This window comes from Gadus macrocephalus, chromosome 2 (genome assembly GCF_031168955.1).
Source record: "Gadus macrocephalus chromosome 2, ASM3116895v1".
Taxonomy (NCBI): Eukaryota; Metazoa; Chordata; class Actinopteri; order Gadiformes; family Gadidae; genus Gadus; species Gadus macrocephalus.
Window position 1 is genome coordinate 2,529,524 of NC_082383.1, and position 27,618 is coordinate 2,557,141.

General features: G+C 52.2%; 1 protein-coding gene across 2 annotated transcripts; it reads left to right on the forward strand.

Moving 5' to 3' along the window:
• Positions 1 to 873: 873 nt before the first annotated feature.
• setd1a (SET domain containing 1A, histone lysine methyltransferase) lies at positions 874 to 26,293 on the forward strand. Of its 2 annotated transcripts, none has more exons than XM_060069581.1 (21): positions 874 to 1,055; positions 2,092 to 2,236; positions 2,340 to 2,438; positions 2,955 to 3,225; positions 3,560 to 3,687; positions 4,402 to 4,658; positions 5,366 to 7,040; positions 7,707 to 8,699; positions 10,294 to 10,464; positions 11,090 to 11,174; positions 12,272 to 12,423; positions 12,783 to 12,813; positions 12,994 to 13,201; positions 13,599 to 13,642; positions 14,102 to 15,399; positions 15,706 to 16,084; positions 16,523 to 16,704; positions 18,787 to 18,897; positions 20,223 to 20,342; positions 22,105 to 22,242; positions 24,243 to 26,293. In XM_060069581.1, the coding sequence occupies exons 2-21, from the start codon at positions 2,099 to 2,101 to the stop codon at positions 24,414 to 24,416; spliced, it is 6,654 nt and encodes a 2,217-aa protein (XP_059925564.1). In that variant the 5' UTR covers positions 874 to 1,055; positions 2,092 to 2,098; the 3' UTR covers positions 24,417 to 26,293. The 2 variants fall into 2 exon arrangements, with proteins under 2 accessions (XP_059925564.1, XP_059925572.1); XM_060069589.1 differs by lacking the exon at positions 874 to 1,055 and adding an exon at positions 1,062 to 1,577.
• The last annotated feature ends 1,325 nt before the right edge of the window (positions 26,294 to 27,618 follow it).

Consider the following 27,618-nt stretch of genomic DNA (forward strand, 5'->3'; position numbering starts at 1 on the left):
GATTAGACCAGACATTAACTCTCATTCCGATGTTAACCTAATTGGTATTACGTTTGTGTAGATCATTACTGATTTCAACGTGTGCTAATTTTAGCAGGCTATCTTTAGACATGGCTGCTGATGAGGTTGAGTAGTCTACTAAATTTAACCTGGAACCGACAGTGTGTCACTAGGCTAGATGTTTTTTTTAGGGTATATCACCTGTAGAAGGGTCTTAAAAGTTAACTTACTTGTAATTTGAATCCCAAAAACAAGAGATTGAGGTTTGAATTAACGAATTTATGCAGCATCATAATGACAAATATTGTTAAATCAGGAAATGTTATATCAAAGTAGTGGTATTATGTCTAAATGGGTGTAATGGCGCTGTGATGCATGGAAAGTGATTCAACAAAATGTACGTTAATTACTGACAGCTAAATGGCGCCCCCTTGTGGCAGCTTTCACCATTGTTTCCGTTTACATTCGTTTCGCGCGCTTGTGTGATTGAAGGTATCTGTACTAATACATGTGTACAAAAAGTATATTATAAATAAAAATGTGTTTAATATAACAATGACTCGTACTGCTGTTGCTTTATTGTATGTTAGGCCCACTCAGACATTGACAATAGCGATCCATATCCCTATATCAACGTTTACTAGTCTATGAACCATAGACATGGGTGTCTAAGAACTTCTATGGTTCCCCAGGGATGAGACATGGAGCCTAACCCTGACCCTTGACCTGAACTTAGTGGAAGACGGTCGGGTCGGTGTCATGAATTGCAGAGCACAACCTCAACTCAAGAGGGCGCTGTGTTAATCCTCCGTTTAAACTATTTGTGGCTGTATGAGGCAGATTCGATTATCTTCTAAAGAAAAGTTTATTAAGCTATTGCGCGTATTAACGTCAACGTAATAATATGTAAATATTTACAGAAACACGAAGACTAATTTTAGGGGGTACTGCGTTGTTTATATCGCAATGTATCGACTACATTCCTTATCGAAAGTGCGGGCGCTGAGCAGCGGACTGCGTTTACCTCACTGATGGAGAACAGGCGAGGTTTTCAGGTTGGTTTCGCGATGGCCGATCGTTCCATAATATTTAGATTTTGTCTCAAAACAACAAGTCGGTCGTTCGCAGGGGGGTCGTAGCACATCGTCAGGCAATCGGAACGCTAGGGGTATCGTATGAGACCGCCGGCGGGGTCCCAGAGCGGAGCTTTACACGCGGATTTAGCGTCGGGGACCGGGTGTTTTTCTGCAGGCCTCACGGTCGCTGCTGCGCGGAGCGGCGGGCTGCTGCTCCCGAATGAGCGGGCAAAGCGTCCTACCTCGGCCGGCTCGCTTTATGGTCCGTATCTGCTCTGCGTTGCTCCACCGATCGTTAGCGGAGGGAGACGCGGCACACATGTGACCGACACGTTGCGTGGAAGTGGTCCCGATAAGGTCTTATTTAACTCGGTGCTAGTGGAGCTGTATGCTAACGCGTTAGCGGTGGCTTAAACCCGAGGAGCGAGATGGCAGGAGGCGCCTGCCGCGCACAGGCTCCGCTAGCTGCCTATAACCTAGGTCGTCGGAGCGACTAACGCGGTAATCCCGTACGAGTGTTTGTGTCACATATGAGCAGTATTTGTGTGTTTTTGATGCGCTGTGCATTAACGCTGAGGTCCTCCAGCGGTGGCTCACGCGCCTAGCTGCCGCTCGGAGGCGGTGACGTAGGGCGGCGCGTTGTTGTGACAGCGGGGAGCCGATCCGAGTCCCGCGGTGGGAGAGTAACGGGACGCCGCGTGTATTCCTGAAAGGTCCCGAAAGGAGTTGACTTGTGTCTGTTGAGAGGCATTCGTGATGATGCGTTGTTGTGACGCAGTTTATGGCGTTTTGATGGCAAGCTTGAATAGCACAATAACAAAGAATACCATTAAGCCCACTGCCACAACAACACCACGACACACGCTTTGGCACAGCAGTTGTGTGGTATAATTATAACAGTTTATCCGTATAACGCACATCTTGAAGTACAACTCGGGGTATGTTCGTGGTGGAGACCTTATTGGGTGCCCAGATTTTGTATAGTTGAGCAGCATCTTGGTGTTTCCACGTCCAGCTGTAGGATGGATCCAGACAGTGGGACTGAATCACAACGAGCCCTCAGTTTGCAGTGGAAGAGCTACAAGCTTGTGCAGGACCCGGCAATACGGAGGGTCACCCAAAAGATCTACCGATACGATGGAGTGCATTTCAGCGTGCCGGTGAGTTCCTTTACACCGTACTGCACATCTACAATCGAAACGGTTCCACTGAAACCTCTTTATTAGTTGTGTCTAAAAATAAACTGTTTGTTTTCCATTCCAGGACCCCGAGTTTCATCCGGTGGGAAATCTGCAAGACCCCAGACCTCGCAGAATCTGGTCCAGATACACAGAGCTGTCGCTGCCAGTGCCCAAGTTCAAGGTGGGAGGAATGACTTCAATATTTATGTTACGTCTAGTTACCCAGCAGTAATGTAATACATGACTCATTTTCGCAGCCACTTCAAGCTCTTAAAGTCTCACTGTATGTAACATTTGAACTAGCTTGATGCTGAAAATATTAGTCAATGCTGATCGATGGTGATTTCAACAATGCTATGAATTAAACCAGATCCTACTGCTGATATATTGTACGAATACAAAATATGCTAGTCAGCTCATACCTCTTATTTGTTGACAAGAAACTTCCTACTGACACTCCTAAACTCTTCCAACTCTACCCCGGCCAGCCAAACTGGCCCTCTGCACAGCCAGTTAATGTGTACTGAATGCTGTTAATGAAGTTTTAAAAGTCTCCCACCATTTACCCTGAGAGGAGACAATTCTTACACATTGTGACTTTAACGACTGTGTGTCTGACTCCCCTGCATACCCACGCATGCACCCACGCATGCACGCGCCCATCTATTCTGACGCACCGTGCCTCTCCCCCCCACAGCTGGATGAGTTCTACATCGGCCAGATTCCGCTCAAGGAGGTGACCTTCGCCCGCCTCAATGACAACATCAAGGAGCCCTTCCTGGCCGAGATGTGCGCCAAGTTCGGCGAGGTGGAGGAGATGGAGATCCTGTTTCACCCCAAGACCAGGAAGCATCTGGGCCTGGCCCGGGTGCTCTTCACCAGCACCCGAGGGGCCAAGGACACAGTGAAGCAGCTCCACAACACCTCGGTCATGGGCAACATCATCCACGCCCAACTGGACATCAAAGGTACTGTGTGCAGTTTTTTTCCGCTTGTGTGACCGATCTTGGCGTTTTCTGAAGGCACTTGAACGGGCTATTGCAATAGTTACACTGTTGTGTTATTACTCAGTAGGAGCTGACAAAGGGTTAATTAAAAAGTTTAATTAAAAGAGGGGAACGATCATTAGTTTGGTAAAAAAAGAAGACGAATGGGAATTAATACCGGTCATTGTTTGAGTGTATCCAAATAGAAGCTGGTGCTGTTTGTGTGTCTGATACAGCCGTGTGTAGTGTGTTGTGTCTGGATGCGTTCTGACCCTGTGTCTGTGGTCTTCCGGTGACGGCGCTGTGTGCCCTCCAGGCCAGCAGAGGCAGAAGATCTACGACCTGCTGGTCAGCGGCGCCTTCACCCCTCAGACGGTTCCCCTGGGGGGGAAGGCCCTGACGGAGCGCCTGCCCACCACGCAGCCGGTGACGCAGCCCGACACGGTACGACCCCCCCCCCCCCCCCCCCCCGCCGCGGCTCCTTCACTTTTTGTGTGATCTCTCCACCGGCCTCAGTACAGGGCTGTTGTTAAGCTCTACCGTCTCAAATATACGGTCTTACCCGCCTTGTTCCAGGCTTAAACAATGCGCGCCCGCCATGACGACCAGTCCGGCTTCCCATTCCCAGTTAGAAGCGAGAATACGTAGCCGGTAGTACTTTAGTGAGAGGAGTAGTTTGGGCTCCACTTGCCATTTTGACCTAATATAATCTATAACTTTTAAAGCTATTGCTGTAGCCCTCAAGATATGTGCTAGCGGTGCAAATGTGCTAGCCGTTATGTAAACGGCACTCGACCGGACGTGGAAAACTGGCGTGCCAAGATGAATCATGGAACATAGAACGTCGCGGAATAAGGTGGACACACTGTCGACCGGAACAGGAGACCTTCTGACACACTCAGGACTTTTAAATAACTTAAAGGTTATTAAATTAGGGAGAATAGGTTTACAACAAGTTGTAGATCCGTGAAGCCCGCGGCATCACCGGTTTTCATGATTAGCACATTATTTTATTGTTTATTTTTGCATTATTATTACTCCTCTGTGACGAGTAAACCTTTTCTGTGTTGATTCAAATTGCAACAAAGCGATCACTGTTGAATTAAACGAGGACACCATACTTCTACCCTTTTGGTTCCGCTCTCGTTCCCCCCTCAGTCCTCGGACATCCGTCGGCGGCTCTCCAGCGAGATGGTGGTCCAGGCGGCCGCCATGCCGGCCCCCGCCCCCGGGAGCGTCACCCCGTGCTCCAGCGAACCGGGCTTCAGCGAGCAGCGGCTGGAAACGCCCCCTCCCTCGCACACGGGCCCCTTCACGCCGGCCTCCTCGGCCTCCTCTCAGGGGGGCGGCGCTCCGTACTCGTCCCGTTCGGGAACGCCCTTCCCGCAGGACTCGGGCTACGCTGCCGGCGGAAGGTGGGTTGTCTCTGTTCCGCTCCGGGGCCGCGTCACGGGGACACACCAGGCTTTGGTCACAGGGACAGGCTGGAGAGTCGAGGGTCTGAGCTATGGAGGTCGGTATTGCCACAGTTCAGAACCAGCTGCAATTTGTCCGGAGGTTTTGGTTTGTTATTATTTGGCCACGTCTGTATTTTTAAGGTTCGAACGGGAAGAGAAGAAGCGTAGAAGTTTAGAACCATCAACTAAGATGGTCAATAATGGATCAATTAAGGTTTAGGACTGTAGAATAGTCCTAAGCCTCGGCGTAGCTCAGGAGGCAGAGCAGTTGTCTTGTAACCGAAAGGTTGAGTGTTGATGTGTCCCTGAGCAAGACACTTAACCCTAACTGCTCCTGACGAGCTGTCGCCTTGCGTGGTTGACTCTGCCGTCGGCGGTCAATGTGTGTATTAACCGATGTAAGTCGCTTTGGATAAAAGCGTCTGCTGAATGTCCTAATTGTAATTGTAGAATACGGACCAGAGTAGTGAGTGTTGTTGTTGTTGTTTAGCTTATTGTTAGCGGTGCGCTCGGCCACTGAACTACACTGAGATCACTGTAACGATGAGACGGACACACTAGAACCCGAACCTAAGAACCATCCAGGTCGACGAGCAGCCCCCCCCCAGACGCTGACCCCGAGTCTCTGACCCTGCCCCCCCTCCCTCTCCCGCTCTCTCCTCCAGACACGCCGGCTACACGGCGGGGGCGCTAGGCAGCGGCTACCCCCCCCAGGACATGCTGCCCTCCTCCTCCTCCTCCTCCGCCGTCACCTCCTCCGTGGGGGGGTACAAGGTGTCCCGCTACCCCGAGGAGCCCCAGGAGCCGTCCGGCTACCACCGGGGGCGTCCCATGTACCCGCCCTACCGCCACAACGAGCCGCCCTGCTACCCCATGTACCCCAACGCCGGGCCCCCGCCGGGGGGGCCCCACCACCTGTCCATGCCCCCGCCCGCCTCGGCGCAGTACGAGGCGCCGCCCCCGCTGCCACCGGCCGCCGCCGCCGACCGGGAGCGGGAGCGCGAGGCGGGGGGCGGGGGCCGCTACGGCGCCGGGGGCCGGCGCTCCTCCTTCCACCAGCAGGACACGAACTCCTCGTCCTCCTCGTCCTCCTCGTCCTCCAAGCACCACTCCTCCTCGCACCACTCGGAGCGCCGCGAGGAGCGCCGGGAGGAGCGGAGCTACCGGCGGGACAGCCTGGGCTCGCGCTCGGGGGAGCCGCCGGGGCACCAGCGGCACCGCAACCACCACCACCACCACTCCCACAACCACCACGGCGCGGCGGGCCGCCGGCGCAGCAGCCACGAGCGGGACCGCGAGCGCGACGCCGAGTTCGGCGGGCCGCGCCACAACGCCTCGGCCGCCCACCGCTCCTCCTCCAACAGCATGTCCCCGCCCCCCTCGTCGTACCCCGCCTACCCGGCCCCCTCCAAGGAGCCCGGGGCGGCCGCGCCGCTGGAGCCCCCGCCCCCCTCCTCCGCCGCCGCCGCCTCGCGCCTGGGGGGGGGCGGGGTAGAGAGGGGCTCTCTGCCCGGCTCGGGCGACAAGGACTACCACGGCGGGCCGGTGCCGACGCCCACGCCGCCCCCGCTGCCCCCGGCCTCGGTCATCGCGGCGGCGGTGGCGGAGACGCTGGGCTCGCTGGACTTCGGCCGGGACAGCCCGCCGCGCGAGGAGCAGTGGAGCAAGCCCAAGCGGCGGCCCAGCACGCCGCCGGCGGCGCCGCCCAAGACGCCGCCGGCGCCGCCCGGCTCGCCGCCGCTGCCGCCGCCGCCGCACTCCACGGTGGCCTCCTCCTCCACCTCTCCGTCCTCCACCTCCCTCCCCCACCAGGGGCAGCCGCCCTCCCCGTCGGTCGGCTCCCCGCCGCCGCCGCCGCGGGGGGACGGCTCCTCCTCCCCGGAGCCCGACTCGACCAATGAGAGCCTGCCGTTCGTGTACCACAGCAGCAGCCTGGACTCGCGCATCGAGATGCTCCTGAAGGAGCAGAAGGCCAAGTTCTCCTTCCTGGCCTCGGACGAGGAGGAGGAGGGGGAGGAGCGGCAGAAGGCGGCGGCGGCGGCCGGCGGTGGGGCGGGGGAGGGGGACGGGGGAGAGCAGCAGCGGAGGAAGGGGGAGGGCCGCCGGGGGAGGAAGCCCGGCAAGGGGGGCGACGGCAGGAAGAGCCCGCCGGTCATAGCGGCCGCCATGCCCTCCTCCTCCTCCTCCTCCACCTACTCCCCCCACCTCCCCTCCTCGGACGACCCCCAGGCCGGCCTGCCCGGGGCCGCGGGGGCCACGCAGGAGGAGGGGCCCCAGCCCGGCACCACGGAGCCCCAGAGGGTGGGGGCCAGAACGCCCCCCTACAACGGACAGAGCCAGGTAGGAGGAGGATGATGAGGAGGATGATGATGATGATGATGAGGAGGAGGATGATGATGATGCACGGATGTGTTCACACAGGGGGGCCGGAGCGGTTGAGTTGAACCCACGCAGGAAGCTGCATCACGCGCTAGGGTAGCAGTAGCATGTTGGGACCGCCCCCGGCAAATTTCTGACCAATCAGGGCCTTTTCTTCCCTGGTTTGGATCGGAGAATCCATCTTACCTGTCAACCGCAGGTGCTTGGAATGCAAAAGTTGTCAATGGTTTTGACAGCGCATTGGGTCCTCGGAATGCGCTATACAAGACTGATTTATTATTATTATTATTATTATATGGTGGAGAATCGTAGGAAGGGGAACGGAGGGGTTGGAGGGGGACATTTCTGCGTGTCAAGGGAACGAGTTTTTTTGGGTTGCGGAAAACTGTCATTGCCACTCAGCTTTTTTTGGACGTATCTCACATGAAATCAAAGAACGTGTGAAGAATTTGCAGGGAATTTTGGATAAAGTGAGCGAGATTCACAGACGCAAGCGTAAATTTAGGGTAGTCTGTATTTCAGTGTCATAGAAACGTGAACATGTGGTTTGTGACGTTGATGTTATTGTTATTGTGGACGAATGACTGACCCGCTGTCCTCTTCCCCGCCCCCCCCCCCCCCCCCCAGTCGTCCCCCCACTCCTCGGGCGAGGACATGGAGATCTCCGACGAGGACGAGGCGGCGAGCGCCATCACCACGGTGACGGGCCACCAGCCGGCGGGCTCGCGGGCCTCCTCGCCGTCGCAGTCGTCGCAGGCCGCCCGGCGGGGGGGCGACCCCTCGGCCTCCCCCCCGCCGCCGCCGCCCCTCTCCGACCCCCAGCACTTCGGCTCCTCCGTGCACCCCTCCTACCCGCCCCACCTGCCGCCCGGCTACGCCCTGCCGCCCCCCCCCCCCCACATGGAGCTGCGCCCCGAGTACCCCCCGCCCATGCCCCCCCACATGTACGACTACGCCAGCTCGGTGGAGCTCATGAGCCAGTACAGCGGGGGGCCCCCCATGTCCTTCCAGATGCAGACCCAGATGCTCAGCCGCCTGCACCAGCTGCGCGTCTCGTCGTCCGGCGCCCCGCCCGGCGAGGAGGCCGCGCCCCCGGGCGACTACCCCCCCTCGTCCTACCACCACCACCACGCCATGCCCCCGCACCTCCCCTACATGGCGGAGGACGGGGGCGGCGCGGGGGGCAACGGCGGCGCCGGGGCGCACTACGACCCGGAGCGCCACTACATGCCCCCCCACATGGCGCCCTACAGCTACCCCGACCCCCACGCCTCGCAGCTGCCCCCGCTGCCCCCCCACCACGGCCTCCCGCAGCCGCCGCCGCCGCCGCACGCCGGCTGGCCCCCGCACGTCCTGCCGCCGCACTACCCGTCCTACCTGGCCCCGCCCCCCGGCTACGGCACCATGCCGCCCGGGGAGGAGCAGGAGTACGGCGCCCCCGGGGACGAGCCCCCCCTGCTGACGGAGAGCCCCCACGAGGCCACGGTGCAGCTGGCGCTCGCCACGCTCATCCAGGAGATGAAGAACATCATGCAGCGCGACCTGAACCGCAAGATGGTGGAGAACATCGCCTTCGCCACCTTCGACGAGTGGTGGGAGCGCAAGGAGACCAAGGCCAAGGTGAGGCCGCGCGCACGCTTGGTGGTGGTGGTGTTGTTAGTGTTGTTGTTGTTGTTGATGTTGTAAGTTGGTGTTGTTGATGTTGTTGGTGGGGTTAGCGTTGTTATTGTTGTTAGCGTTGTTGGCGTTGTTATTGTTGTTAGCGTTATTGTTGTTAGCGTTGTTGCCGTTGTTATTGTTGTTAGCGTTATTGTTGTTAGCGTTGTTGGCGTTGTTAGCGTTATTGTTGTTAGCGTTGTTGGCGTTGTTGGCGCTGTTGGTGCTATGGGTGCTGTTGGCGTTTTTGGTGTTGTCGTGTGTGTTGTTGGTGTTGGTTGTGTTAATGGTGTTGTTATATTGTTGGTGTTATTCGTGTTGTTATTGTTGTTAGTGGTGTTGGTTGAGTTGTTGGTGTTGGTTGTGTTGTTGGTGTTGTTATTGTTGTTAGTATTGGTTGTGTTATTGGTGTTGTTGGCGTTGGTTGTGTTCTTATTGTTAGTGTTGTTGGTTGTGTTTGTTGTGTTGGTGTTGTTATTGTTGTTAGTATTGGTTGTGTTATTGGTGTTGTTGGCGTTGGTTGTGTTCTTATTGTTAGTGTTGTTGGTTGTGTTTGTTGTGTTGGTGTTGTTTGTGTTTGTTGTGTTTTTGTTGTTAGCGTTGGTTGTGTTGTTAGTGCTATTGGTGTTAGTGTTGTTGGTGTTGTTGTTAGCGTCTAGCGGTATTAGCATTACTAGCTTTATTAGCATTACTAGCTTTATTAGCATTACTAGTGTTATTAGCATTACAAGTTTTATTAGCGCTACTCTCATCATTGGTACGACTAGCTTCAGCGTCGGGGTCAGTGAGCTGCTATGGAGTCAGCAGCACAGGTTGGGTTGATAACCACAAGGCCGTGTTCCCTGCTCCATACAAACAATGCACTGTATGTGTGCGTTGCTACGGCTACTACAGGGCCCACGCCCACACAGCCACGGCTGACGGGATGTCCCCATGCTGACATGGCAACTGTGGAACAGCAACCGATGTGTCTGTGGGGAGTCATGCATCTCTTGTTCTAACTGGACGCGTCTTAGACTGAGGCGATGTGTAAACTGTTGAGAAAGAGAAGGTCTATGCTGAGCTGGAGCTCCAGGGGGCAGTGTTGATTAACTTTTGTCGTGTGTGTGTCTTTCTTTCTTTCTTTCTTTCTTTCTTTCTTTCTTTCTTTCTTTCTTTCTTTCTTTCTGTGCGTTCATGGGTGTGTCTGTGTGTGTGTGTGCGTGCGTCTGTCTTTCTGTCTGTGCGTGCGTACGTGTGTCTGTCTTTCTGTGTGTGTGTGTGTGTGTCTGTGTGTGTGTGTCTGTCTGTGTCTGTCTTTCTGTGCGTGTGTGTTTGTCTTTCTTTGTGTGTCTGTGTCTGTCTTTCTGTGTGTGTGTGTGTGTGTCTGTCTGTGTCTGTCTTTCTTTGCGTGTGTGTGTCTGTGTCTGTCTTTCTGTCTCTGTCTCTGTGTGTGTGTGTGTGTGTGTGTGTGTCTGTCTGTGTCTGTCTTTCTGTGCGTGTGTGTTTGTCTTTCTTTGTGTGTCTGTGTCTGTCTTTGTGTGTGTGTGTGTGTGTGTGTGTGTGTCTGTGTGCGCAGCCGTTCCAGACCATGGTGCGGGGTGTGTCGGCGCTGCGGGACGAGGAGAAGAAGGAGGAGAAGACGGCCAGCCGGCCGCGGGACCCTCTGGTGTCCCTGGTGGACTGGGCCAAGAGCGGGGGCGTCGAGGGCTTCGCCCTGCGGGGGCCGCTGCGCCTGCCCTCCTTCAAGGTACTCACCCACTCACCCACTCACCCACTCACTCACTCACCCACTCACCCACTCACCCACTCACTCACTCACTCACTCACTCACTCACTCACTCACTCACTCACTCACTCACTCACTCACTCACTCACTCACTCACTCACTCACCCACTCACACTCCCACTCACTTGCTGACTCACTCACTCACTCGCTGACTCCTTCCCTCACTCACTCACTTGCTGACTCACTCACTCACTCGCTGACTCCTTCCCTCACTCACTCACTTGCTGACTCACTCACTCACTTGCTGACTCACTCACTCACTCGCTGACTCACTCACTCCTTTACTCCTTTACTCATTCACTCACAGGGCTTTATGACAACCATATGAGACTAGATTCTACCGAGGTGTTTAGTTTATCTATAGACTACTTTAACAAGCATTTTATAAAGTCTTAAAAGTATTATTATATTGATAAATATCAACTCTGAGACCTTACATTTGACTTGATGAAACCAGTCGATATGTAATAATGCTTTTGATATCAATTCATCTTCTGGTTGAGCTCATGACTGAAGGTTTCTGAGACGAGATTCTTAATTAATGAATGGTGCGTGATTTGTCATGTGACCCTTGTCGTCCTCCCAGGTCAAGAGGAAGGAGCCACAGGAGCTGGACGAAGAGGACATGAAGAGGCCGCGACCTTCGACCCCGCCAGACGAGGATGACGAAGGTGAGTCAGGATCATGTGACATTTCTCTTATTCGTAATATGTTCTATATGTTAGAAAAATAAATATGAAAAGAAAAATAAATATTTGTAACAAAACAAGAAGGTCACGGTGTGTTCGTAGGCACCTCGCCTACGAACACACCGTGTTCGAACATGGTCTCATGAGAAAACGTGATTGAGTGCTGAATCAATAGTTCTGTGTTTAGACAGTGCATTTCTTCGGATCTTGTTTGGGCAGCGGCCGCCAAAGAATCTGCCGTTCACCGTTCTGGTCGCTGGCTTTTGGTACAAAACGTTAGCTCATATTATTAGCTGGGAGGCAGTCTACTTGCCTTGTTGTTTTTAGGGTTAGGGTTTCATTTCAACCTATCCGATAGACAATAAGCTATAAGCCTGTACTTTGTGACCCACCAACTGACACAGTATCAATTGTAAAAAAATAAATAAAAAATAAACTGTTGCAGCGCAATAGCTAATAAAACATTCTAGCATTTTAAGAACAATGGATACCCTGATGATTACTTGATTTCCAAGTAATCATCATCATCAATCATTGAAAATATGGTTGTGAAAACATGAAAATATGGTTGTGACTGGTCACAGACCAGTCACAACCATATTTTCATAACGGTCTGTTCTAGCACAATGCTGTATTGTATTGCCTCGTGGGTCCAAAATAGCAAGCCTACCCTTTTTAACCTTTACCCATTAACAACCAAACATATTTAAAATGGTGGTCTGGAAAAAAGGGGTCTGAACTTTGAAAGGGTTAAGAATACCAAAACACAGAAGAAGCAGTTAGTGAATTATCTCAAAACAAACCATCAGCGTAACATCACAAAGCAACAATCAGTGAAAAATCACAAAACAACAATCAGCAATCAGGGAACCGATTGTTGTTGTTGAGGACCCGAGCATAAAGGACCGGAGACATGAATAGAGAACGATCCCATTGGGACAGGATCAACGGAGACGTCAACAAGGGAAAAACGGAATACAAAAATAGGTTGTGCGTCAGAAGTTGGTCCGTTCTCACGCTTGTGTGTGTGTGTGTGTGTGTGTGTGTGTGTGTGTGTGTGTGTGTGTGTGTCGTCCCAGGTGCGGAGAACCGACACTCCGACAGGGAACGCCATGGTGGGCCAGAGCGTGGCAGCAGCAGCAAGAGCCGGAAGAGGAAACCCAGGAACCGCAAGCCCTGGGAGCTGGACAGCGAGGGCGAGGAGACCTCAGACGGATCGTCCTCTGAGAAGGTGTGTGAGGGCGGGGGTCTTCTACCTTGGCCCTCCATAGGTCTTCGTGGGTCTTCGTGGGTCCACCTAGGGTCCTGTTGGGTGTCTGAGATGAGAAGAGACTCCCTCACACGCGTGTTGGAGTAGATAATCACGTGGATGTATTCATTGATCGTTTCGTGTTGTTGATCAATGAATAGCTTTAAGTCGCAGTAGATCGGGAATGGGCGACTGTGAGGCTGTTAATTGAAAAGTGCTTTGAGTGTTTCCATGTGCGTGCGTGTACGTGTGTGCGTGCGTGCATGTATCGCTGGGCTCGGTGCAGCTGGCCCTGGCCAGTGTTGTAACCAACCTCTTTTTGTCTTTTCTTGGTTCTGCAGGAGGAAGGGGAGAGTGGAAAGGAGAGTGAAGGTAGGCTCATCCCAACAGTCTATCCCCTCATTCGTATTTTGTAAATGCACCCCATTTCCTCTTTAAAGATAAGGAGTTTTGTTTCGCTTAAAAGGTGACATTAACTTAAGAGCAATCACACATCAGGCCCGGTTTCCTGCCTCTCAGTTGTCATTCCTGATCGTACCGTTTTGGTTTCAGACGACGCACTCAGTGCGGACAGCGATGACGAGAGCCTGTCTTCCTCCTCCGGGGGCTCCTCCTCCTCCACCTCCTCCTCCGGCTCCTCTTCGGAGGACGAAGACGAGGAAGAGGAGGGGGAGCGGCTGGACAGCGAGGGGCTCGACACCATGGACGAGACCACCCTGGACGGCGCGCCCGCGGACCGCCACAAAGACGCAGACGGCAGGTGTGTGTTTTGGAATAACGCGTCCGGTGTTATTCAACCAGTTGTGATTGGGCTCAGCCATAACAAACCGTTGGTGAACCGGCCTTTCCCCGCTCCTTAGTGACGTAACGCAACAAAGCATCATTTCCTACAGTCCACTGGGAAGGCCGTTAGATCTAGATCCATCTCGCGTACATCTAGGTGGACTTCACTTAAAAAACAGGAAAAGGCCGGTTTTCCAACGCCTCGTAAACAGCTCCTCACACGCACACCTGGCGGTACAATAGGGGCCCTCTCAGCACGTACATCATCACCCCCCCCCCCCCCCCCCCCCCCCCCCGCCCACCCTCCTCCAGAGTGATACGATGACATTGACCTGATACCATGTTGTTGTGCCGTGTTTGTTTTTCTCCCTCAGGGAGAGTTCCTCAGCTACGGTTTCCAAAGCGGGCGAAAGACCAGGTGGGTGGAGTAGTGTGGCTCACAGAGACCGATCACAAGTACCTCTAGCATCCTGTTGGTCCCGGAGTGCCGGTCCACCTACACAATGCACCATTCGTCTTCTTGACGGGTGATACTGTAGTCCGAAATGTTTCAGTAGTGTTGCAATTCGACCAGCAACTGCACTAGCATGCTTTCAGCATGCTAGTGCAAGACTTACCTGTTGCTGGCCCATGGGGGGGCGATTTGAGTCAACGTTTGCAGATCACTTTTGATCTAGAACAAGTTGTTTCATGGTTTGGTTTCAAAATTATTGGCGGCATGTGGCTCAGGAGGTAAGAGCGGGTTGGCTGGTAACCGGAAGGTTGCTAGTTCGATTCCCGGCTCCCGGAGTAAATTCAGTCTGTTTCCCATTTATTGAAAGCAGCGTCTCGTCTCCCAGTCGAACTCACGCCTTCCCCCCCTGTCCCGTCTCCGCAGCGTCCCGCGAAACGAAACCCAGCGGTCCGTCCAAGCGCCCCCCGTCGCCCCCCTACCCGAGGCCCTCCTCCCCCGTGGTGCTGCTGCCCCCCCTCAAGAAGCGCCGCAAGGCCGTCTCCTTCTCCACCGAAGACCCCGACGTCAAGCCGCCGCCGCCACCGGCGGCGCCGCCGGCCCCCCTGCCGTCCCGCTCCCCCCAGCAGGGGGCCGCCGACTCGCCCCTGCTCTCCCCCCCCCGGCCGCCGGACTCCCCCCTCTCCGCCGCCGCCGGCGCCACCCCCCCCTCCCACGCCGTCCAGCTCCTCCCCTTCGCCTCCAAGCCCGGGGAGGGCAACGCCCTCACCGTGCCCCCGCACAGCCGCAACGCCGCCAGCCCCGAGGACCACAGAAAGCCCCCCGCCGCCCTGGGGTCCCCGCAGAGGAGCCCCGGCAAGCTGCCGTGGAAACGGGGCAAGGAGTCGCCCAAGTCCCCCGTGGCCCCGCCCCCGGCGGCGGCGGCCCCCCCGCCCGTCATGGTGTGCCTCACCGTGCAGAACCTGCCGCCGGACCACGCCTCCATGTGCCGGATGGCCTACGAAGAGGCCCCGCCCCCGCCCCCCCCCCTGGTCAAGCGGGGCCGAGGGCGGTCCCCGGCGGCCCAGCGGGCCCCGGGCGAGGAGGACGAGGGCCAGCTGAGGCTCCGGGAGCAGCTGGGGGTGTCCAGCCTGCTGCAGCTGGCCACGGCCCCGCCGGGGGCCCCCCTGGCGGCGCTGGCGGACCCCGAGGCCGGGGACTCGGAGGAGACGGAGACGTCGGACGAGGCGGAGGAGCAGCGCATGGACGAGGAGCTCTTCCTGTCCCCCGAGCCGCTGACGCTGGTCATGGACGCCGAGGGCGTGGTGGTCCTCACGGAGCACAACTACTCCAAGCCCCCCGTGCTGCTGGCGCCCGCCCCCCGGCGGAGCTCCGCCTCCCTGAAGCAGGACCACGCCCCGCTGCTCCCCGCCGAGCTGGCCGCCATCTCGGGCGTGCTGGAGGCGCCGGAGGAGGTGATCGGCGAGGCGCCGCGGGGGGGCGACGGCGGCGGCGGGGACGACGAGCTGTCGTCGAGCGGCCCGCTGTACGAGGCCCGGGACGCCGTCGCCAAGGCGACCGCGCTGACCCCGCCCCACAAGAGGAAAGGGGCGGCGGCCAAGGGTCTGGAGGCGGAGAAGGACAAGAGCAAGAAGAGGCGGAGGAAAGAGAAGCCGGAGCGCAAGCCGGCCAAGAAGGGACAGAAGGAGCGGCCCGGCAAGAAGCAGAGGAAGGGGAAGCTGGCGGTACGTTGTGGCGCTGAGTGTGTGAGCTTCCTGTTTGGAAGTGTGTTACCTGTGAGTGTGGTACCTGTGAGTGTGGTACCTGAAGGTGCGCGCGGTACCTGAAGGTGCGCGCGGTACCTGAAGGTGCGCGCGGTACCTGAAGGTGCGCGCGGTACCTGAAGGTCCTTAGGGGTCCTCGTCTCCGTCTGAAACGTGGACGAAGACCCCTTCGTCCACGTTTCAGACGCGTTCATGATCGGTTGGGTTGTTTGCGGCCGCTTGAGTTTCTTGCCCACGCTAACCCTCCCATCGGCCCCGTCTCCCCAGGACTCGGAGGAGGACGTGGACGTGGAGGAGCTGGAGTCCGGCGAGCTGTCGAGCTCCTCGGAGGACGACGAGCTGGAGGACGTGAGGAAGAGCGAGCGCCTCTTCCTGCAGGAGGCCGGGGTCACCACCTCCTCCCAGCGCAAGACCGGCCCCCCCACCCCGACGGCGGCGGGCGGGCCGCTGACACCGGCGCTGCCGCTGGTCCCCGTCAGCTTCGACACGCGCAGCGAGTACGAGCAGATGACCATCCTGTACGACATCTGGAACTCGGGGCTGGACACGGAGGACCTGCTGCTGCTGAAGACCACGTACGAGAAGCTACTGCAGGAGGACCACCGCACCGACTGGCTCAACGACACCCACTGGGTCGGCCACACCAATATCCTTTCAGGGCTACTGAGCTACCGCTAACGGCCTGCAGGGGGTGCTGATGGGTATTCACCAGTAGGCAACGGTTCTGTTCTGTTAGCGTTCATTTGAAACATTTGGGGACACGATGAACCGTTGGACTGTCTGCATAGTAATTCATTTATTACAGAATATCAGAATCATAAGACATCGTTGTGACGATATCGTTTTTTACTTTACCTTAAATTGTGTGCGTTATGTTTATGGCACCATGCTGGAGCGAGGCGGTAGTCGGTGACTTCCAACCACAAACACCCATCACCATAGCTACCAAAAGGTCTTACCGGTATTTTTACTTTTTCGAAAGTACTTTTTCCAACCCCTCACTCGAGTGTCGTACGTTAATCGCCGGCCCACCGCCGCGCCACCACCCTTCATGTTACGGCTGTTTCCTTGACGACGCCCGCACCGACCAACCTGCCGAACCCGCGCCGCAAGAAGAAGAGCGCGGAGCGGCTGCTGCGGGAGCACGTGACGGGCTGTGCCAGGAGCGAGGGATACTACGCCATCAGCCGCAAGGAGAAGGACGCATACCTGGACCTGGACCTGCCCGAGCAGGTCCTGCTGGAGATGGAGAACCTGGACAGCATGGTGAGTTGGAGAAGGGTTGGGGGGGAGAAGGGTTGGGGGGGAGAAGGGTTGGGGGGGAGAAGGGTTGGAGGGGGGGGGGGGGGGGGGGGGGAGGAGGAGGAGGGGAGGAGGAGGAGGGAGGTTGAGGCGGGGAGGAAGGAAGAGGGGCGTAGTCCATCAGAGTTTATCTGAGGCATGGCGCCGTTGGTGATAGCTGGTGGATGTTGCGTCAGAGAGCGGCCTTGACAAGCTCAAGGACTCTCTCAAGGCCGCTCTCGGGGTCCCTGGGCCCCTTGGCTGATAACAGAGAGCTGGGCTGATGGCGCTGGCCGGGGGCGAATGGGGAGTGTCTGTGTATGCAAATGGGTTGTAAAATTGTAGGTCTGTCGTGAGAACATGTAGGATACAAAAGAAATCTGAAAAAAGTAATAATAATCTGAATTTCTGTGCTAAAAATGTTCACACGCTCGTGGGCTGAATGTAAAAAAAAAAAAAGAAAAGTAGATTGATATATTATTGACACGAGTACATTGATGGCTGCACACTTGTTACTCGTATGAATCGTTTTTAATCCGGTACTGCCCTCAGCGACTATAACCTCTCGAATCGGTTGCTGCTACTTAGCAAACGTGCTCGCTCACATAAAGGAAGGGACTGTTCTGTGCTCCTGGACTTCTGGAGCACACTTTGTTCTGAATGTATTGCAAAACTAACACAAGTAGCTCTGGAGGTCAGAGCAGGGCTGGTGGATAGGTCAGAACGAAAGTTTTGCAATGCAGTCGCGTGTCAAAGTGCTGCTTACTGTTTAGCCAAGTGTGTGAGCTGACCTTGTGCAGCTCCCAGTCTATCGGATAGGGCTTTATACCAGCCAATAAACCCTGTTGTGATTGTGGTTATGGCCGCATAGTCACCCGATGAAAACGTTGGTACATGTACGTTTCTGCTTAGTGGCAACGATTCTGACAATTTTTTTATTTTTTACTAAATCGTCTCTAGATGCGTGTATATCGACATAGTTGGCTTTAAGTGTTCGTGGCACTTAGGATGAGCTTTTGTTGTTCCAAGGGAATAGAACGGGAGAGGCAATTTTCTGGTTATGAAATTATTTAAATTATATGTTATTAAACGCCACAGTTTAAAACATACTGTATTTAACAATGAGCAGCATTGTGTTTCAGAATCCCCCCGTTCTCCTTTACCTCCATAAGCCTTGGCCTTCCTTCTCTTTTGGGCAACATGCACGCCTATTTCCTGTGTTTAATTTAATTTAACTCAATCTAAATCCACCCATTTGATAATATTTCCTCTGAGTTCACATTGTGTGCATGCGTGTGTGAATATAGAACAGCGCTCGCATTGTATTCTGCAGCTCAAGCGTTGGTCTTATCTATCATCGTGACCGTCGTCTGGGAACGTGTGCTGGACTGCTTCCTCCTCACTGTGTGTGTGTGTGTGTGTGTGTGTGTGTGTGTGTGTGTGTGTGTGTGTGTGTGTGTGTGTGTGTGTGACGTGGCTTCCGATGCAAACCAGTCAGCCTGAACAGTCAAATAAGGGAATTATGTGTGTGCAGACATAGGGCTATCCTGTTATAGACATAACAGTGTTATACTGTTGAAACCAAATTCTTCCACTTTACTAAAAAAAAGGAAATGGTTAAAATGAGCAGAAGAAGGAGTCACAGTGAAACACAGCTTCGTATGTTTGAAGTGGCTTCAGGGAAACAAGTCTGTACTGTATAAATTAATACCTAAGATGAACAAGAACCCGATCAGGAAACAAAGACTGCTCCATTCCTTAACTGTTAGTTCATTGTATGACTGCTCCATTCCTTAACTGTTAGTTCATTGTATGCTTATGCTTATTACCGCATAAATGAATGTTGATCAGTGATTCACTGTTGTACCCTTATTAAGTGTCCCCATTTATAATGTAAGACACACGCGTACACTCACACTCACACGTACACTACACACACGCACACGTACACACACACGTACACACACACGTACACACACACACACACACGCACGCACGCACGCACGCGCACACACACAAAGTGCCAAATAAATGCATCAATTGACACGACCCCTCTCCTCCGGTCAGGGTACCAACCGACTGCTGTCGGAGCGCCGCTCGGAGCAACGTCGCCTGCTGACGGCCATCGGGACGCCCGCCGTCATGGACTCTGACCTCCTGAAGCTCAACCAGCTTAAGGTAAACCCCTGGAGACACCTGGACACGCAGCTCTGCAGCTGGACGCTGCCTGCTGAGGGACGCGCTGTACACCACGAGCGATAACGTGACCATTTGAGTCCTCATTCATCTCCGGATCCTTCAGTGCGGACCGCTGTTTTGTCCCGGGTCGCCATTCCTAGCTCTGAAAAGGGGTTGAACCTCGACTTTAACTATTGTGCGACTGCGTCCACACAAATGGCGCTGTCCATAAACCGATCCGGCCGAGATCGCAAGTTACTAAGAGCTTCTCTGGGGATTCTGAGAAATCTAATTTATTGTGAACTGCTAGGATGCTAATTCCTCAGTATTCGGCGACGATAATCTCTCCGAAAATGAAGGCCGTTCTCTGAAGAACGAGATGTTAATCTGTGTGGGACTCTGTGCGTCTCGCTTCCTGAAAGGAGATACGGAGACCGGTTTGAAGCGATACTCTTACAGTCCAGATAAAGCAGAATTTAATAATGACAATGGTCCACTGAACAGAATGTACAGTCAGCCTCACGGAGCCAGCCTGTATATCGAGTTTTAGGATGGCTTTTAGATTTCTGAACCAGCCTGAGATGGGCGGTAGGAGACAATATAATTGGTCTATAACTTCCCTCTGGTTGGCTGAGTGAACCAGTAGTCCTAGAAGCCTCCCGAACCATGTCTGAATGAATGTGAGCCTTTAGCACTGACCTTCATACGCAGCACTAAGGTTTGGCTCGACCTTCACATTTCATCAAGTCAATTACCTCGAGTTCCTTGTGAAGCGCAAAAATGTAGTGTCTGCAAACTCTCTTCCTGAACGTTGTGAATGCATCAGCTTCACCTTCTCTGTGTGTGTGTGTGTGTGTGTGTGTGTGTGTGTGTGTGTGTGTGTGTGTGTGTGTGTGTGTGTGTGTGTGTGTGTGTGTGTGTGTGTGTGTGTGTGTGTGTGTGTGTGTGCCTCTTCCTCACACATACGCACACTGACATCCGCGCAAAGGAAAAATGCGTAACAAATTCAGGGTTTTAAAAAATAGAAAAGAGGCCCACCTTTCCGGCCATTGATTTTAGCATAACCTCCTCGGTTCAAGTAGGTCTTCAGTTATGCAAGGTCTTTCGATTATGAAGAAGATTTCGGAGCTTTTTTTTTTACTTTTAGCTTTATCTTGGGTAACTGAACAACACACACACCATAAGTGTAACCGAATCTCTCTCACACACACACACACTCACACACACACACAGACACACAGTCACACACACACACACGCACATCCCGGTTGTGTCTCCAGTTCCATGCGTGTTAAGAAGGCTTATGACCGCGGTGTTCCCTGCAGTTCCGTAAGAAGAAGCTGCGGTTCGGGCGGAGTCGGATCCACGAGTGGGGGCTCTTCGCCATGGAGGCCATCGCCGCCGACGAGATGGTCATCGAGTACGTGGGCCAGAACATCCGACAGGTAACGGTCCACTCGTCTTCGAGGTCTGGGTAGAGCACGACCGGCAACTGGGCTTAAGGGGCTGAAGCCGATATCGGGAGGAAAAGATTACCAATATGGAAATATCCTTATTCAAGATATTAGATATATCTGCCGATCTTCAGAATATTAGATGCATCAGTCTTTCAAAATATAGAAATATCGGACGATATTCCAAATATAGACACATCGGCAGAATTTCGAAATGTCGACATATCGGCAGATTAAAAAAAAAAATGCCGATATATTGGCCGATATTCAAGCTGTCGATATATACAGTATATCGGCAAACGTATGGAGCCAGTTTCCTGCCATAATTCAAACCTGAAAAAAAATGTTTCAAAGGCTGGGTTTGAAAACTCAACACCTTGTAAAAAAGGTTTTGCAACACTGAAAAAATAGATTATAACCTGAAAAAAATTCAAACAAAAATTCTAACATCTCTAAGCATGATTTTGTGTTCTACTTTATCTTCTTCATCATTTTCACCAACACATTTTCAAAGTTCAAACAATTTCACCAGCGCATTTGCAGAGTTTCAAATCTGGCACTGTTCTAACAGTGTATTTCATTGTTTCCCGGTTTTGAAACCTTGTAAATGGGATTCTGCAAACAGGTGTTCATACATTGAGAAATAAGTTTTGAAAGGTTGAATATTTAGTTTTAAAAACTTGTAAAGGTGTACGTTTACGCCATTGCAACCTATTTTTTTAGAACTGACTTTTCAGAGATTTGACCACACAGGCGCAAGCTTTGAGTCACGTGAATATTGGCAGTGTTCTGTCGCGCACTTCGTTTTGAAACTCCTGACAGTCAAATCTGAAGAAAAAAAAAACGTTCCTGGGGGCGGGACCATTTAGCTCTAAACCTATTGGTTGCTCTCGGCTGACGTACATTCCAATCACATGTGCCGTTCACCCGGCTGTGCGTGATTGACAGTGCTCTGCCGATGACAAGAATGTGATTGGAATGTACGTCAGCCGAGAGCAACCAATAGGTTTAAAGCTAAATGGTCCCGCCCCCAGGAACGTTTTTTGTTTCTTCAGACTTGACTGTCAGGAGTTTCAAAACGAGTGCGCGACAGAACACTGCCAATATTCACGTGACTCAAAGCTTCCGCCTGTGTGGTCAAATCTCTGAAAAGTCAGTGCTGAAAAGTCAGTTCTGAAAAAATACGTTGCAATGGCGTAAACGTACACCTTTACAAGTTTAAACATACAAACATACAACCTTTCAAAACTTATTTCTCAATGTATGAACACCTGTTTGCAGAATCCCATTTACAAGGTTTCAAAACCGGGAAACAATGAAATACACTGTTAGAACAGTGCCAGATTTGAAACTCTGCAAATGCGCTGGTGAAATTGTTTGAACTTTGAAAATGTGTTGGTGAAAATGATGAAGAAGATAAAGTAGAACACAAAATCATGCTTACAGATGTTTGAATTTTAGTTTGAATTTTTTTCAGGTTATAATCTCTTTTTTCAGTGTTGCAAAACCTTTTTTTACAAGGTGTTGAGTTTTCAAACCCAGCCTTTGAAACTTTTTTTTTCAGGTTTGAATTATGGCAGGAAACTGGCTCCATACAAACGCATACCCCGACACGGTATATCTGTGATACGTCAACAATACCGGCCGAGAAAAATATCTTTCGCCCTCCAGTTCTGGGGGGGTGTTCAGATCGTTTGGGTCTCGTGTTTCACATCCTAACTCGCCGTCCCGTCTCTCTCTGTGCTTTTCCAAGATGGTGGCGGACAACCGGGAGAAGCGCTACGCCCAGCAGGGCATCGGAAGCAGTTACCTTTTCCGGGTCGACCACGACACCATCATCGACGCCACCAAGTGCGGCAATCTGGCCCGCTTCATCAACCACTGCTGCACTGTGAGTCAAGGGCGGGACCAAATAGCGATAAGCCGATCTATCGTCGTCCTTCTTCGTGCAATGCGAGAATCTATATATACTGGCGGCGAATATCGAGAGAATTATTATTTATTTATTTTTTACTTTTTTTTTTGCATTTAGATCGGAGATATTTTATTTGTTAAAATAAGGCGCTCTAAACAGATTTCCCTGCTCCTCGGGGTGGCGCTTAACACACAAATGAAGGAAACTTTAACGGAAGGGTACTAGCCAAAGACGAGTCAATGAAAAACGTGGATAGGATAGGAATGTCCAATGATATATTGATTAACGCATATTTGCAGTCTCGCGATTTGAACGGCATCGTGGGCCATGTATCGTGTATCACAGCGTGAGGTACCTGGCACCCAGACGCCCGGGGGTTGGACCACGCTAGGGGCGCGTGAGTGGAGCCATGCTGTGGTCGCTGCCTGAGCACTTGTTTCTTCCGGTGTTGTAGTTTGCATGACTCCGAGGTCTTTGTCACGAAGAGGATGCAAACTGAAGCAGGCTGTTGTTGGATTGATGCTAGACACTACCTACAAACGATGCAGTTGTTTTTCCAGCTGTTACAGATTGTGAGATAGTATTCATCAGGAATGTTATCTAGTGTTTGGAGTTTTATATATACTCTGTGTATCTTTAAATAAATACTTCTGAAGCAGGCTCGGCATGGCAGGAAAACAAACCAAGCAGAAAGCTTTCCCATCATTTGATGCTGTGTGAGCGTAACTGAATCCTCTTGCTGGAGACGCTTTTAGCTCTAAAGCTGAGACGGGATTTCTAAGCAGACACTCGGCTGTATTTACGGCGCTGTAAACAAAGCGTCTGCATGATTAAACAGCCTCTGAGTTTACAGGATATATGTAGATCAAGGAGCATCGTTGAGTCAGTTACAGGAGCGAGTCAGAGAATATCATTGACATTTAGGGCATTTAGCAGACGCTTTTATCCAAAGCAACTTCAATAAGCATGTTTGTCCGAAGAAAGAGAAACAACTTATCGCTGTCGTTGCAGTAAGGATGTTCATAGAACCAAGTTCCAAGCACTAACAATTCATAGATTAAACCTTTCACCGTGAACAACAAAGAAAGCTAGGAAGACGTTGCACAAAATGCTAAGTTCTATTTTTAAGTGCCAGGACGTACAACATACAATAAGTGTGAACATTATCAGCATTAGGGTGCATCGGGAGAGGCAGATCCAAATTGTGAGCCAACTCTCCTGCTGCGGACGCCAGTGTTCAACCGCTATCCATGTCTGCGGATGTGTCCCGTCAGAAAAGGCTTTTGTGGTGTTTTGGTTTCGTCTTGATCCTGGGGCCTGTTTCCCGGAGATGTATGACCGAGGGTGAATCTCGGATCCGGGGGTCCTACTCTGTTAGAGCAGGCCTTGTGGGCGGAGATGGCACACTGCCTGGCCCGGAACCCTGTGAAGTGCACCTTTTTGTTCCCGTTTCATTAAAGAGGGGCTCTCATAAGGGGAACCACAGAACTTTCTACAGAGGCCAGTCTAGACGCTATTGATGGGAATCCTGAATGTTTGGACAGGAGGATTTAGCTTGCCTTCAAGTCGGGGAAATGAACGATGGGTAGCAACCAATAGGCAGCGAAAGGTAATGAAACCCCCAGTCCACCTAGATCAGAGCTCGTCTGCTGCAAGACTTTAGATTATTCCTCTAAAGTCGGATTGGTAGGACTGAACGACGGCTGGGGTAAGATTAAGGAGTTCAAAATAAATTACGAGATTAAGGAACCAAAAAAACTCCCTCCCTCCCCCACCAGTGATATTGCCTCTCACAGGAAGTCGCACGAAGCAGACATCCTCAAAGACGCGGTCACATCTAGCTCTTAAATCTGACCTACAGGGTACTGCAATTCTGGTCCCAGCCAATATCGGCTGAACAATATATCGGCGACACCAGTGTCACTAACGGCGTCTTCTGTCCGCCCCCCCCCCCCCCCCCCCCCCTCCCCCTCCAGCCCAACTGCTACGCCAAGGTGATCACCATCGAGTCCCAGAAGAAGATCGTCATCTACTCCAAGCAGGCCATCGCGGTCAACGAGGAGATCACCTACGACTACAAGTTCCCCCTGGAGGACAACAAGATCCCCTGTCTGTGCGGCACCGAGAACTGCCGCGGCACGCTCAACTAGAACCTCCTCCTCTTCCTCTTCCTCCCTCCTCCTCCCTCTCCCTCCTCACCCAGAATCTCCCCTTCTTCCGTCCCTGGTTCGCATTTCGGTCGGGCCCACCCAAGGGTAGTGTTCCTCGCCAAGCCCCACACTCCCGCCCCACCTGTGGTTTACACGGCTTAATCCAGGAAACAGAGATGCACACACTTGCACTTTTGACACATGCGGACGCACACACGCTTGCCCGCTTCCTCTGTTGCCTAGCAGTTCCCGGCATTATTGCATCCGTCTCCGTCCCCATCTGTCAGTGTGTGGTGTGCCAAACTCACCAGGGGGGGCGGGATTTACCTTTATTGCGATTTTCCGTTCCCTCCTTCCTTACCCACAAACATTTACCCAGGAAGTGGTGTGTGTGTGTGTGTGTGTGTGTGTGTGTGTGTGTGTGTGTGTGTGTGTGTGTGTGTGTGTGTGTGTGTGTGTGTGTGTGTGTGTGTGTGTGTGTGTGTGTGTGTGTGTGTTGTGCCTCTTCCTCACACATACGCACACTGACATCCGCGCAAAGGAAAAATGCGTAACAAATTCAGGGTTTTAAAAAATAGAAAAGAGGCCCACCTTTCCGGCCATTGATTTTAGCATAACCTCCTCGGTTCAAGTAGGTCTTCAGTTATGCAAGGTCTTTCGATTATGAAGATGATTTCGGAGCTTTTTTTTTAACTTTTAGCTTTATCTTGGGTTCAGTTACTTGGTATTCAACATGAGTTTTCTCCTTGTTCTGGTTTAGGTTGCGTTATCTGTAAGTGTCTTGCAGCCCGAGACGGGGGTCGCCCCCTCCCCACTCTGTACCAGAGGATGGGACAGTTTTATACGTTATAGTTTTATCGTTGCAAATGTTACAAAAAAATGAGAATAGTGGTGGACGATGACATGAGTGCGAGCGATACGTTTCACATCGTCCGCCGTGTGGGTTTAGTGTTGGCCAGGTCGAGGCCGTGTCACTGAGGTTTAGTGTCTAACCAGTTCTGTGAGGTTCCCCCTTTTTCTTTGTGACCCCCCCCCACGGTAGACCCCTGATCTCTGGGTCTGGACATTACCCCGGCCACGAAGTCAACCGCTATATCAGTCCGCTCCTCTCCCTCCCGACACGTTCAAACAACCCGCAATTCCGACCAAACTCCACCCCTAGTCTGTGTTTCCCGTTCATCTGTTGCTCACTGAGATGGGAATGTCCTGTTTTTGTTTTTGTTCGAGGTGAAGTGTATCGTAAGGCCTCTGAGAGGGGGCCTCTGCAGACTGATCAGACAGTTAGATTATCAGTGCTTAACGGCTCTCTGGGGGGGGGGGGGGGGTAGTGTGGCCTGCGTGTGTCTTCTAGAGATAATTGGCCGCTGTTGAGCTTCAGCTCATGTAGGGGAAGACACCAAGGGCTTCGGGGGTCTGGTCGCTCGCGTTCTCCGCTCCTCTGTTCCTATGAGCGGCTCTTCCTGGCTCCTTCTCTTGTACTTTTTCTTGCGTTTTATTTGATTGGTCGACGGTCGGTGCGCCTCCCCAGGCACGACGAATAGAAAACGTGCTTTTGTCTCTTTGCAAACAGCAGCCGTTCAGTGCAAAGCCGCTGTCGCTACGAAAAAGGTTTGCAAAGAAGATCTTCAAAGAAACACGTGTAAATATTGTAGATGTGTCTGTTTCTCGTAGAAACACTCGATTCCAAGCTGTAAATAAGTTGTTTCTCTTCCTCACGTCTCCAGGAGGATAGATGTACATACCTTCCAATTCAGTTATTTTCTATTGTTTCCTTTTAATTGGATGATTATTATTTTTAATATTATTTGCAATATTTCTCTTGTATTAATGCGTTGGACTCTTTATTAATGGTGCATTAAAATATTTTTTAAATAAAATGACGCCGTGTTTATTTTTGTGAAATGGTTTTGTTGTTTTGGATGCAAAGTTAACCTGGCTCTGGGCCCCGTTTCCCGATAACGATGGATCCACGCTCGTACGATCATTCTCACGATGGATCTTGCGATCCATCGTCAATTTCTTTGGAGCGTTTCCCGAAACTCCTCTTAACGTGAACGCGCATTCGCTGCACTCACGACGTCGTAGGATTGTACTGACACGGTGCTGAAATGGGCTCCGTAGGAGGGGGAGACGCAGGAATGTCGCAGGAAAATTGTGTTAAAAAGGGTTAAAATATATCCCCATCAAGGACAACAGCAGAGTAGCCTACGAAAAAAAATAGACTGCAATTATATGAATGCTAAAGACATTAAAACACAATTGATTAGGCTTAAACCGACATATATCAGTCCTAATCCTGAATGCACTGTGCGTTTCACGGCATTTTCCCCCCTTAAATAATTCCTCTTCACACTTGTGAATAACCCGGGAGACGTCCATGATGAGGAATACAACGAAGCCCACCGTCTGGCCCGGTGCATCGTTGAGCGCACGATCGGGAGGTGGAAGTTGCGCTTTAGATGCCTTCACAAGTCAGGTGGAGGGCTCCAGTTTTCTCCGGCCAAGTCATGCGCCGTGATATGTGTGACGGCTATGTTGCACAACATTGCAGCTAAGGCTGGGGTGGCATTGCTTGAACCGGAGGACGTTGAGGACGATGACGATGAGGAAGATCGGTGTGAGGACGGCCTCCCTCATAACTACGCGGCTGGTTTTCATGCGCGTCGAATAGTGATTGAGACTTTTTTTTAACCCCCTCCACCCTCCCTCATGTCACTAAACATTCCCGTCAACGTGACCAATCCCCACCATATCCCAGCCTTTTGCCTGCTCCTTTGCTTGTTTTTTATAAAAAAAAATATTTCTTTATTTTATTTTTTTTTCATTTATTTTATTTCGTTATTTATTTATTTTTTTAATTTGTTTAATTTAATTTATTTTTTACATTATTTTATGCTACGTTTTATGAGTAGCCTATGTCAGTCTGCACAAATCCCCCCACTTTCTCTCACACATTTTGAGTGCCCTGCCTGCGCAAACATTTTCTGGACTGTCCCGTTTTATTTTGGCCATTTTAACATCTTTATTAATAAATTAATTAATAATCTTTATTAATTACCAAACTAATAACATAAAGGCGCAATGCGTTTTAATAAAACGCATCCAATATACGGAATGTCCGATGGTGACGCCACTGAGGCTAGAGCTGACGATGCTCTTTTAGCGGCCTACTCCACCCCTGGAGTAGGCCTACTCGTTAGCT

Bases quoted from the DNA above. Each gene is read 5' to 3' on its own strand.
- setd1a (XM_060069581.1), top strand. From the start codon at position 2,099: ATGGATCCAGACAGTGGGACTGAATCACAACGAGCCCTCAGTTTGCAG. The intron at 12,424-12,782 runs GTGTGTGAGGGC...TTGGTTCTGCAG, and splicing joins ACGGATCGTCCTCTGAGAAG to GAGGAAGGGGAGAGTGGAAA. The intron at 20,343-22,104 runs GTAACGGTCCAC...TGCTTTTCCAAG, and splicing joins TGGGCCAGAACATCCGACAG to ATGGTGGCGGACAACCGGGA.